General features: G+C 54.5%; 2 protein-coding genes across 21 annotated transcripts in view; one reads left to right on the top strand and one right to left on the bottom strand.

The window, feature by feature from the left end:
• Nucleotides 1–12,788, top strand: part of Stra6 (signaling receptor and transporter of retinol STRA6) — a 108,852-nt gene that overhangs the window by 53,879 nt on the left and 42,185 nt on the right. For 5 of the 10 annotated variants that reach the window (XM_021236946.2, XM_021236931.2, XM_021236936.2 and 2 more), the window contains 2 exons: nucleotides 283–334; nucleotides 1,335–1,530. The exons of 1 other annotated variant lie outside the window; for it this stretch is intronic. The gene's annotated coding sequence lies outside the window, so the exon portion shown is untranslated. Of the gene's footprint in view, nucleotides 1–282; nucleotides 335–1,334; nucleotides 1,531–3,684; nucleotides 3,779–6,176; nucleotides 6,333–12,788 lie in introns of those variants that run through there. 4 more of the 10 variants (XM_021236940.2, XM_021236939.2, XM_021236941.2 and 1 more) reach the window with 4 other exon arrangements.
• Nucleotides 1–12,788, bottom strand: part of Ccdc33 (coiled-coil domain containing 33) — an 88,058-nt gene that overhangs the window by 58,436 nt on the left and 16,834 nt on the right. For all 11 annotated transcript variants that reach the window (XM_087199096.1, XM_087199098.1, XM_087199093.1 and 8 more), the window contains one exon: nucleotides 7,270–7,427. In XM_087199096.1, coding sequence (XP_087055222.1) covers nucleotides 7,270–7,427 — 158 coding nt within the window. The remainder of the gene's footprint in view (nucleotides 1–7,269; nucleotides 7,428–12,788) is intronic.

Below are 12,788 nucleotides of genomic sequence, written 5' to 3'. Positions count from 1 at the left end.
TCAAGCATGTCCCCCAAAGGCCTCGTGCACTCATACGCAGGGCTTTTGGAAGGTGATATAATCATGAGGTGATGATGTATAGTTGACTTGCTGTTAGGAGGTGGGCTCACTCAGGGTATGACCTGGAAGGGTTTATCTCCCTTCTCTGTGCTTCCCATCCAGCCAGGCTGTGAGCAGCTTTTCCTCCACCCAGACCCTTCCACCACGCCAGTCTGCCAGGAAGCCGCCAACCCCGGACTGAAACTCTAAGCTAAAATAGCCTTCTCCTCCTCTGTGCTGCAGGTGTCGGTATTGCATCCCAGCAATGAGGACACGGGCCTAAGTGACTACTCGTGTAAGTAGCGAGGACACACAGCCAGGGGAGGCTCAGAGAGGGAGACAGTGAGGGGCCACCGCAGGGACCCTAACTGAGTAGAGCTGTCTGGCCTGCAGGCAAAAACTGGCTGATTTCACACAGAAATCTGGGTCTTTGGCTTCTCTCAAAAAACAGCAGGCAAGAAAGCCCCCTTCCTCCAGGTCAGAAATTAGGAGGAGGATCCCGGAGGCTGCGCCTCCTTGGAAGCCAGGGTGTCTGGTTTGCCAGTGTCTTCTACTCTGGGTGGCTTCATGGGGAACACAGAGGCAAGAGAGCTGAATAGGGCCCCGGGGCCAGCCCCTGCCCTGTGGCTTTCCTTGCCTTCCCCAAGTGCTAGCCAGTGTGGCACCTGCCCCTGAAGCCCACAGGGGCCAGGCCAGGGCAGAGGGAAGCCAGCCAAGCCTAGAGGGGGAGCAGGCTCCTGGATGGCTGCTCTTCATGTCTGGGAAGGGAGGAGGAGGAGCACTGGCAGCTGCTGCGCATGTTCAGGAATAAGCAGCCTTGAGGAACACAATGGGGTACCAGGAAGGCCAGAGCTTCCCATCACCCAGGCACACTTGCTTCTCTTGGGCAACGCTGCCCCCCAAGAGGTCCCCAGGAGTTCCATGCCCTGGGGGAGAGCTCAGGCTTTGGGGTCTGACTGCAGAGTTGTGGCATGAGAATACCTCAGGGGCGCTAGGTGGAGGTCATGGGGGACATCTAGAAAGAGTCCTTGTAACCTCTGTCAGGCCAGCCCTGCCTTAACCATGGATGCCAGCTGTGTCTACACTCTGTGAGGCAGGAAAGTTTTCACTGATCAAAAATGTGGAGGCTCTGAGCCCTGAGGGGCCAAAGCCACATGGAATAGGTATGGGCAGGAATCAGGCCACAGGGCAGGAGCCTGCAGTGCTGCTGGATTCCCAGGCTCCACCCAGGACCCACTCCAAGCCCATTTCTTTCCCCAACCCTGTCTCTCCCCCATCCTCATCTCTTTTTCCAGGGCATCCTGCTAGGACAGAAGGAGGTTTGGCCTCTTCTGGAGTCAGTGGTCAGATGGGAAGGATCGTCTCCATCCGCTCCACTCCACTGATCAGCCATGTGACCTCCCAATAGTCCCTTCCTTCAGTCCAGTGGGCCTGGAACTCCTGCTACAGGGTTGCTTGGTGAGGCCAGAGTGTGTGGAGACGCGGCTCGCTGTGAGTTTTAGAGTGGGACCACGGGCAAGGGGGGTGGCTTCATTCCTGAGCCTGTCCCATGAGCACTGTCACTACTTTTGTTAGTTGTACTGAGCCTGACCCTCCTATGGCTGAGACAAAGGTCGGTTGTGAGTCATACAGGCCTCTACCCTCTGCTCAGGTCCCTGCCACTGGGGCAGTTGTCGAAGGCCACAGTCACACAGGGAGGACAAGGAGTCCAGATTGGGGGAGAGGCTGCAGAGTGGTCTCTGGGTTAGGGCCCTAATTAATACCAATGGTCCCCTTCCAAGACGGGCAATCGCTTCATGCAAGACCAGTGCAGGCAGTGAGGTGGCAAGAACTTCTAAAGTCTAGAAGTCCGGGTCCTTCCCTGGGCACAGACTGATTCTGTGATGGTGAGCAATCATGGAAATGTTCCTAGCCTTAGGAACCTCATCTGTAAAATGGGAATAATATTACATCTAGCTGATAGGACTGGGTGCCAATTAGTATAGGAAACACACACACACACACACACACACTCACACTCACTCACACCTGGTGTGTTTGCCAGTTCTGTATATGGAAGGGGGTTTCTTGATCTCTCTTTCTAGGACCTCCCACAATTGTCTGCCTTCAGTACCCTCTCCATGAGTCACCAGGAGTCAGGGCCCATGTGAGGCCAGGGCAAGGATCCATAGATCCTCGGAGCATGGGCCTGCCCAGCCCTGACCTGTGCTTCCCCTCTGCCCTGCTGAGCCCAGCTGCTGCACGCACGGAGGAGGCAGAATCTCTTGCTGGGTGCTGGCTCAGTCCCCACTCATTAGCCCTGGGCTGCAGGTACCCAAAGCAGTGGCTGCCAACCCTGACAGCCTTTACCAGCCTTGGGGCAAGGGTCAGAACCACAGACTGCCTCCTGGCTAGCTCCTCACCCCCTGTGCCCATCCTGCCCACTGGTACACCCCACCTGCACCCCGTCTGTCAGTGCCACCTCTTCCTGGTCCCTGCTGTGCTGACTGGCAGGTCTGTCTATGCCAGGCAAAGAGGCAGGTGCTAGACACTGGTCAGGCCCCAGTGCCTTGAGCCAGGCTGTGACCAGTCAGGGGAGATGCACGATTCCATGCTGGGCACTGGCCCAGCCGGTATAGGCATGGAATCTGTCTTGGGCAGCACAGCTGGGTTCTGAAGAACGAGACTGGGACCCAGGCCAGAGCACAAGCACCCGGCGAGCCTACACCATCATGGAGACATGAGGAGAATGAGGCTCAGAGAGGGGCAGGGCCTGGCCAGAGGTCACAACAGCAGTCAGGGGCTTCTGGATTCCAGTCCAATTTCCACCACCACCCTTGACTTTCTCCAGTTTGGTCTCACGTGCCCACGGCAGGCACTGGCTAGGCACTCCTCTCCCTCCCATCGTGCTTTGCATCTGCTGCATCTCCTGCTGCCTGGCTCTTTTGTCTCTGTAGCCCTTCAAAGCCCATTCCCTGGGAGGCAGCCTGGCACTGAAGGGTAGGTAACTCTCCCAAAGTGACACAGTGAGCTAGAAACATGGCCACATCCATTCATTCAGCAATGACTCATTGCCAGCTTCCTATGTTCCTGCTTTTGTGATTCACAATGGGGATGTAATAGTGAGCAAAATGGACCTGGTGGCTGCTTGTGGAAAGCATGGGACTGGGAGATCAGGGAGGGCTTCCTGGAGGAGGTGATGATGGAGGGGTGATCTGAAGAAGGGGCCAGATTATGCTCTGGGGAGGGGAAAGGCATGGGGTGGGAGAGAACAGGGCTCCCCAGAGAACTGAGAGATGCCCCATGGCTAGGGCAGAGAGAGGGAAGTGGGGGAACTAGCAAAGCCCCAACCACCCTGGGCCTGGGATCCTCCTTAATCTGGGAGCTTTCTTTGAAGGGGGGCTTCCAAGGGGGCGAGTGTAGACACCCCAAGAGCAGCTGGGAAAATAGTGCACTGGGGAGCGGAGCTGGTGGAGAGAAGCAGCCCAATCCAGGAGGCAAGAGAGACAGTGACACCTTGGTGATAGATTAAATGGGGGCAAAAGAGCTTGTGACCTCTGGCTCCAGGGTAGAGAGAGGGTAGAGAAAGAGTGGGCGGGTGGAAACCTGAGACAGGCGCAGTTAGTGCCAGAGAAGAGAGAGGGGCGTGGCTGGGGAGGGAAAAAAGACAGGCAACTTGGGAAGCCAGGAGAAGAGAGTGAGCAGCACAGTAGCAATGGCACTGGGCGATGATGCAGGATGAGGTGCCCACTGGACACAGGTGAGCATTGTGGCCACCGGGGACCCCAGAGAAAGCTGTTCCCATGGAGAAGTGGGGTCAGACTGGATCCAGATCAGTGCCTTTGACAGACACAGGCAGGGCCACGGCTGCACCCAGTGGCCTGCTGGCTGGTATGTAACTAGAGGACGCACTCCAAGATCACAGGGGTCCAGACTAGTGCCACAGAGGGGTGAAGGGACTGCACCCCACATAAGCCAGGCCCCATCTTTGGGCCTGCAGCCTCTTCTGCTCCCCACTGATGCAGTGATGGCATGAAAGACATTGGGGCATCCTTAGCCCGGGCTCCACTCCCCAGCAGCATCCCAACTGTTGGCTCACCTACCCGGGAGGTGACAAGCCCTTCTCAGGCTGGGACAACACAGGATGGCAGAGAGCAGGGAGCTAAACCAGGAAACTATGCATACAGCACCAGAAAACAAGGCAACAGAAAGGTGGAGAAATGCTTAGAAAGACTGTGAAATGTACCTATTTTTTTTGCAGCTTTACTGAGGTATTTATATTTCTTTTATATTTTAAAATGCATACCCTGATGGTTTGATACATGTATTATTACGAATCACTCCACATGATCAGGGTACTGAACACATCCATCACTCTCACCAAGTTACCCTTCTCGTGTATGTCAGAGGGAACACAGAAGGTAACCCTTATCAAATCTCACGTACACAACGGTGTCATCAGCTATAGTCACCATGCTGCACATTAGAACTCCAAATGGAAATATTATATATATATGTATATGTACAATATTTTCTTTATCTATTCATTGGTGGATGGAGACAGGATGATTCCATGCCGCGACTATTGTGAATAATACTGCAATGAACATAGAGATGCAGATATCCCTCAAGACACTAATTTCATATTCTTTGGCTCTATATCCAGAAGTTGGAAGGAGAGATCACATAGTAGTTTTAGGTTTTTTTGTTTGTTTGGTTTTTTTCTAAATTTTGGGCACCATTGCCTCCTGAGGATTCAAAGAATGTTATTTTATTTTTATTTTTATTTTTATTTTTTGTTACTGGGGATTGAACTCTGGACCTAGCACTTGCAAGGCAGGCACTGGAACCACTGAGCTAAATCCCCAGCCCAGTAGTTTTAGTTTTTTGAGAACTACCATTCCATTTTGCAGGCTATACCAGTCTTCATTCCCTGCGGTGGTAGCACAGCCAGGCAGGATTCTCTTTCTGTCCTCTCCAACAAACCAACAAATGCTTTGGAGTCTAGCCCTCTTACCAGGTGTGAGGTGTTGTCTCCTCCTGACTTTCATTTGCTTCTCTCTGACCATGAGGGACGGGAGTGCCTTTTCATATGCTTATTGGCCATTTCTATCTTGTTTGGAAAAATAATCTACTCAGGTTCCTTTGCCCATTTTGCCATTGAGTTGTGAAAGTCCCTCCTCTATTTTAACTCCTTGTTTTTTGGTGTTTTTTTTTGTACCAGGGATCAAACTCGGGACCTTGGGCTTGCAGGTGGTGGGACCGCTGAGCTAAATCCCTAGCCCTTAACTCCTTGTTAAAGATATGATTTGCATGTATTTTCTCCATTCCCCCTCCCTCCACCTTGCATTTCCACTTCATTAACTGTTGTCCCTGCTCTGTAGACCTTTTTAGTTGTAGCTCTAGGTGTTTATTTTTGTTTTTAGGCTCATGCTTTTGGTGTCAAACCCAAAGAAATCATTGCCATGACCAAAGTAAGGAACTTCCCCCATCCCATTTTCTTCTGGGGGTTTGACAATTTCAGATTTTACATTTAAGTATTTATGGATCTTTTTAAAAAGCATTGAAATATTCATTATGAGAAAGTGAAAACTTTACTGGACTTTCTCATGCTCCATGTCTGCTTTGTGGCTGTGCATTGTAATGAGACACAGAGGGCATCAAATTTCTTTCCAGCGCCTGGAGACCGTGGGGGTCCTGTCTTCCCTCTGGGGTTCCCACCTGCCTGGGAGTGGGGAGCCCTGAAAACCACCTTCAGGTTCCGGACAGCTGGGCCGCTCTTGGAAGCCCTCCCTTCTCTCATTTGCATCTCATTAGCACCACCTGGAGCTGGTGGCTGCTCAGCCTGGAGCCCTGGGGCACAGTCTGGACCAGGCCTGGTTTTCAGCTTTCCGCTCAGCCCCCACCCCCACCCCGCCCCGCGTGCCACCGGGAGGGTGCAGGCAGACTGGGGCGTGCCCAGCTCTTCACACCCCCACCCGGGCTCCGGTTGCCTGGGCTCCCAGCAGTGCGTACCCATGGCAACGGGGTGAAGGTGCAGGGTTGCAAAGCCTGCTGAGGAGCAATGGGGCCACCCAGCTCCCCGCCCCTCCACCACCCAGGCTGGCTTGGTGACAAACAGGCCCTCAATCTCCTGAGATGATCAGCGATAATTGGTTTATGGAAATAGTGGAGGGGTGCTGGCCGGCGAGCTCTCAGCGAGGAGCCAGCCTCTGCTCCCTGCCACCTGTCCCTCCCTTTCCAAGCGGACGGAGTTGGGGGAGGGGAGGCCCAAGGAGCCAGGCTGTGCACATGAGGCTCTGGGGTCCAGCAAGGTAAGCGTGTCACCTGTTGGTCCTGGCACAGCATCTCTGCCCCTTCCCTGAGGTCATCCTAACCCCTTTAATCTTGGCCCCAAGTCTGGGCTCGGACCTAGGCTGAGCACACTGCTGGAGAAATGGAGGATGAGCCTCGGGACAAAAGAGGAGCATATAAACCGCATTTATATAACGTCAGACTAGTGCTCCCACTGTCGTGGGACTCCAGAGGAGCCAGTGCTCAACCCTGGGGGCTGCCTTGAGGAGGAGTCCTGAGCAAGGCTTTGGGGTACAGTTTCGGTGGGTGCTGGAGAGAGGGCTGGGGCAGGCACTCCCCAAAGGCAGGAGCTGAATGATGCTGGCCTAGAGGAGGAGGGGAGATGGAGGGGAGCCTGGTGGGGATTAGAGCTCCTGGGGGAAGGGGGTCCTGCAGGACTTTACAGTAAAGGCTGAGCCAGGCTGGCTGGCACGGTGATGCCGCCTCTGGGATTAGTGAGACTGTGAGGTGGGGAGGAGACATGGTATGGAGGTCTCAGGTACTGTTCAGGGGAAGGACCAGGAGCCTCAAGATGGAAAGGACTGGGGAAAGGTGGGGGGCCAAGGGTGGGGGTTGTGAGGACCCCTGGCCACTTGGGCATGGTGGGCTAGGGCACCCAGAGGCCAGGAGAGGGGACCCCAAGTCTTCTCTTTGACCATCACCTGCCACTGAGCCCAGCCCAGGCCTCTGCAAGTTCCAGCTGCGGCCAAGCCCTGCCCAGCTGCTTGTGAGATCAAGAGGTGGCCCCCTGGACCCCTTGATACCTTTCCTCCCATCTGGAGAGCCACAGCCCCTTCGAGACTTCTCTGGCTGTCACAGTCTAGGTCCTGAACCTTCAAAGACCCATTTCCAAATACCCATCCCCTAGTTTCTGCTCACAGTGCCGACACCACCCCTGCCCCTCCTCCAGCTACTTACACCACCACATAGGGACATGGCTCCGAGCCATCCGAGCACGCAGGGAGGTTGGTAGCCCCATGCAGAGTGACCTCAATGGTCTCCTTATTGGAGGGAGACAGGTGGCTGATGTCAGGCGGTGTGCTCTGGGGGACATTCGGGGCCGGGCCCTCAGTGACCTGTGGGGAGAGCTGGGACTGAGTGAACTCTTCCTCTAACCTCTACCCCCCATTCCTCAAGTCTCTGTCACCCTGGCCACACACTACAGGGCAGTCACCCTTGAAGCCACTCTCTCCCTGCCACTGTCCCATACCCTGCAGTGTTCCCCAGTGTTTCCCTTCCTCTCCCCAGGCCTAGAAGTGTCCCGTCCTGCAGCAGGAGACAGGCCACCTCATCTTTTAAGCCCAGTGCCACTTCCAAGCCTCAATGCTTCTCACAGCCTAGTGGTTGGCCACCTGTCACCATGGGTCTGTCATGTGCACAGCACTTTATAGTTTACAAAGCATATCCCCCGCTGTGAACTCTCCGAATACTGGTGGGGACAATGATTGTATCTGTCTCAGATGCTCATCCACTTTCTACCCAGAGGACCTACGCAGGAGGAAGCAGGGTCCTGGTCCGCTCCCAGTGCTGCCTGGCTCCTGACTCCCATCCTTTCCTGGAGTGACCCTTGCTAGACCTGCCCTGGCAGGAGGCCACCTGCCCTTTGCCCTCCAGGTGTGATGAACTGATGAGGGGCCGTGGGCTGCAGATGGGCACCGTCAGGACAGCTGGGTCCCCCGCTCTGCCTCTACCCACTGTGGGACTTGGGCCACCGTGCTCTGAGGGTGGCTTTCCCCAATGGGACATGAGGGCTTGGACCAGCCTGTCTGGACCCACCTTGCACTGGGGATCTGGGCACAGTGCTCCCTTGCTGGCTCTAGGAAGCCTCAGACACAGGGAAGAGAGGGGCCGAACACTGAGGCTCTGCTCAGCCCTGAGGACCTTTGGAGATGTGACCTCCTTCAGTTCTCAGGACAGTGGTGTGGGAGGCCTCCCAGGAGCCACGAGGCCCTTGATAGCTCCCCTGGGGTTTCCTGTCACCCCAGAGCAACAACCCGAAGGCCACCCCTTGATTCCTCCAACATCTCTTCCTCCTGTCTGCCCCACTTGGTGATAGCCACTCCAGGCTTCTGGTAGCTCTAGGCCCAAACCTTGGAGTCCCAGATTGTTCTCACTTCTTCTCACTTCCTGTCGGCTCGTCTTTAGACCATCTCTAGAGTCTGTCCCTTCCCAGCACATCCATGTCAGACACCGGGTCCAAGAGCCCAGGGTGTCTGCCAAGCCTCCTCATCGTTGCTTCTTTTCTTCTGGCCCATCTCACACTGCAGCCAGAGTCCTCTGCAGATGTAAGTGGCTCCTCTGCTCTGGATCCTGCTGTCACTCCTTGTTTCTCTCAGAGCCCATGGAGGCCCAGGAGACCCTGCAGGACCTGGGCCAGGAACCGGCTTCACCTTGGCCCTGGGCCCCTTGCTCCCTCTTTTCCGGCCACACTAGCTTCTTGGCTGTTTCTCGATCACTCCTGCCTCCCAGCCTTTGTCCTGGTTGATCCTCTGCCTGGACAGCTCTTTACAGATTTCACAGGGAAGGAGGGGCCCATCATCCCTGTGGCTTACTTCTTTGCTTCCTCTGGCTTCCCTGTGCAGGTCCTTGCCTAACAAGATGCCTCATTAGGAAGTGAGAAGACGCCCCACCCCAGGCCCAGCGGGGCTGTCACCATCTGCAGTGGTACTGATGAGTGTCCTCTCCTCCATTCTTCTGCGGGGCCAGGTGGGAGGAAGGAGGGAATCCCTGGGGTGGAGTGGCCACAAACCATGCCTCCCCTCTTAGCCTGACCACTTCCCTCCTGGCTTCCTTCGCATTGCTCCCCAGCAGGTCTGTCTCTTGGTTTAGTGGTTGGGGACCAAGACTAGCAGCCTTTGGGGCAAGAGATATAGATCTCAGCTAGCTCTGTCCAGCTCTTTTTTCCACCTCTGAGCCTCAGTTTCCCTCCCTGCCAAGCCTGGACTGGCTTTCGACTTAGCCTTCCCAGCAGCAGGTGTGCCCATGGCTCCTGCAGGAGGCCTGGAGTGGAGACTAATGTCCCTTCACACCCTGACCTTGACTCCCTTCATTATTGTGAGTGAGTGGGGCCAGTCATGGGGTTTCTAGTTGCCACAGAGGCAAGGGCCCAGAAGCATTGAGGTCATCCCTGGCACTCTGGAGTCCAGCCAGGCCTCCATGGCCTCTGCTAACTTGGGCACAGCCTTCCAGGAATGCAGCCTGCAGGGGCGGTGTTGAGAACAGCTCCAGCACTTCACTCCGACCTGAGGCCAGCTAGCAGGCTGGCGCCTCCTGGCGAGGCCTGCAGGCCTGTGCCCACTGTACCCACTGGGCAGGTTGGGACAGGGCCAGGGAGGCCTAGGCCAAGGAGGAGAACTGTGGTGGGGACTGAGGGGCAGGGTCCCAGCCTCCCTCCTTCTCCCTTTAAGCTTCCTGCCTCCCCAGGCTTCCCTCAGATGTCCCTGCATCAGGACAACATCCTCTGCCTGTCCCCGACTCTGCCCAGCACTAAAAAATGTACTAGTGCTGACTTGCACGTGGAGGAGTGAATATGGCTGATGGTGAAGTTCCCCTAAATCTCAGATCATAAAACCCAAGCAGGGGGTGGACTGAACCCCAGGAAAGAAATTCCCTTCCCCTGAGTGTCCCCACTAGCTGGGTATAGAGCTGGGGCTCACACTGGCTTCTCAGGCCTACTCTGGACCCTCCCACCCAACACTACTAGGGGCAGAACTCAGCAGCCCACTCTTCCAGGGCACACTGCCCACAGATAGCATAGCTGGGTCAGTGCTGAAGCCTGCTGATGCCCAGGTATGGCGCCTGGCACCCTGAGCCACAGGGAGGCTCAAAAGTTACTAATTCTAGTGACTTGCCCATTCAGACAGGTAGATTTGCTCTCAAAAAGCAAGGAGTAGCAGCAGCTATTCTAGGGAACCTGGGATTGTCTGTCACGCAGGTCATTTGGGGATGTGTGTGGATAGGATGGAGGATGGGATGGCAGTGGAGGGGTTAATGGCTCTTTCAGTTCAGCTCCCAGCAGGGCTTATTCTGGGGCAAGGATGGAAGGAACCCCCCCCACCCCCGCCACTGCATCTCCCTTGCCACTTCCCAGCAACCAGAGGGTGGGCTTTAGACCTGGGGGCTGCCTGGATCTGTTGTTTCTTGCTGTTAGACTCCAGTGGGCTTCAGTTAGTGCATGGTTAAGCAACCAGGGCCAGGGCTGGGACTGGAACCAGAACCTGCTGAGCCCCTAGACCTTGAGGCCTCTGCTCTGCCTTCTGCCTGCACCTCTGGACATGGCTCGTTCTCTGGGCTGCAAGGTCTACCATGCAGGCCTCTAACCTGGGGATTCGTTAGTAGGTCCAGAGTTTGTGGCATCTGAAGCAGGAGAGCCTTTTCAAAAGATGACATGGGGCTGGCGGTGTGGCTCAGTGGTAGAGCAACTGCCTAGCATGCACAATGTGGAGAAAAGAAGACATGAAATTCAAATCATAAAGAAAGAATTGATAGGCTTGATTGTTTGACTATATTTTTAAAAACCCATACCAATTTTTATAATGGCCCAATTTCACCACAATGCCTCCCAAAAAAGACAAACAGGAGAAAATTGCAATAAATAAAAAGAATTAATATCCTTAATACAAAGAGCTCTGACATCTATAAAGATCACCCAATAAAAAGACAGGGCCTGGGATTTGCAGAAGAAGAAATATGAATATATACTACTATATAAATGATGAACATCTTTTATAGAGGATTCTACCCAGCTATTAAAATGTTTCCCACAGCTAGAAATCAAATCAAATGGATCTGGCTCCTCCTCAGGGCCCCTCACACTTCCTGGGTCCCTGCATCTGCTGCTACTTAGGGCTCCAGTTAGGCCAGGCTGGTCCCCATCCTGAGTGTATGGCAGTCCAAGGAGAGGCTTAAATAGGAGGGTGGCATCTGGACAGAGAACAGGAGGGCTGAGAGACATCTGAGCCAAGAGTAGTAAAGGTGGAAACCACTCTGGCTCCCGGGCATCCCCAGGTATCTGGTTTATTTGACCTAAGGATATGGCTACCAGAGGCTGTTCTCAGGGAGCCCATGCTACCTGTGTGCCTTTGGCCTTAGCTCTTTCTGCTATCCCGGTGGGTAAGTGACGCTGTCACAGGCTTGACATTGCCAGTTAGCAGAAGGTAAGGAAGCTCCTGTGTTGAACTATTGTCATATTGTTGTTGTATTGAGGATCTAGTCCCCTCCTGGCAGGCCCCGTTCCTCTGCCATAGAATTTTATTAAGCACCTACCAAAAAAACCAAAACAACAAAAAAACTGCTTTCTCCAGGAGTTGGAGCACCTGTGTCCCAGCAGGGGGCTTGGGCCTGGGAAAGTCAGGATAGGAGCTCTGTGGGCATGGAGGCCACTTCCAGGGATGTTATAGGGGATGAGCCACTTCGGTGGGCTCTCTGAGCCCAGCATCCGGGGCAGAACCGAGCAGGGAAGGGCAGTCCCAGTTGACCCCTCCAAAAAGCAACATTTCAATTCCCACAGGGCCCAAGGAGGGTCTGAGACCACCTTGCTCCCCATTTCACAATTGTGAAACCTGAGACCCATAGAAGGAACATTTTTGTCACAATTTAGGAGCAAGCAAAACAAAGGACTATGCAGGAGGGATGGGCTCACATAGGTGCGTGGCCTCTGCACCTAGGCCTTACTTTGTTCTTTTTCCGGCCCATTCTCTCAGGGCAGGTGCATCCAGCCTTGTCTATCAAGCTCCGAGACCAGTGTCTGGGTCTGGGTGGGTGACTGGGTGTCAGTCCTTCCCTGATAGGTGGCTTGGGGACCTCAGTGTTAGTGTGGTCTCAGGACTGCCATACACCAGCTCTGGGCTGAGCCAGGAAAAGGGAAATGTGGGCAGTGACAGTGTCTGGATCTTTCTCAGGAAGGAGAGGTTCTGTGGGTGAAGCTGGGAACCTTCCAGAAAGGTGAAGAGAGTTTAGCCTCTCTCTGGCCAATTCTGGAAATACAATGAGCTTTTCTATCCAGCTGGGTCACCTGGCAACACTGTGTGACATCACAGCTGAGTCACACAGGCCCCTGTGCAGGAGCAGAGGGTGGAATCAAGCCCTTCTCTGTCTCCCTGGAGCTGCTGCCTGCTTTCTGGCATCCTCTCCACCCCCTCCCAGCCTTGGTACCCATGGCCTCAGCTGCACTGTTTGCCCAGGCCTACACTGCTCCCAATCCCCCAGAGGGGACCCAGCATTGCCTTCATGGCAGTCGGAACTCGGTTTGGAAAACAGCTACTTCTGCTAAAGAACCAGAGCTACCCTCTGTGGATACCTGTGGTCTTCCTCGTGTTTAATAATTACAAACACACGTCGCCTGCCTCTCAGGCACAAGGTCCCAAGTTCAATCCCCGGTACCCAAAATAAATAAATAATAATAATTACAAACCCAAAATTTAAGAGGATGGTTTCAT

This window comes from Heterocephalus glaber, unplaced genomic scaffold (assembly GCF_053883595.1).
Source record: "Heterocephalus glaber isolate CG9 unplaced genomic scaffold, H.glaber_assembly_v1.0 deba00001689, whole genome shotgun sequence".
Taxonomy (NCBI): Eukaryota; Metazoa; Chordata; class Mammalia; order Rodentia; family Bathyergidae; genus Heterocephalus; species Heterocephalus glaber.
Note: the sequence above shows the minus strand (reverse complement) of the source record. Positions and strands in the feature narration are given on the sequence as shown.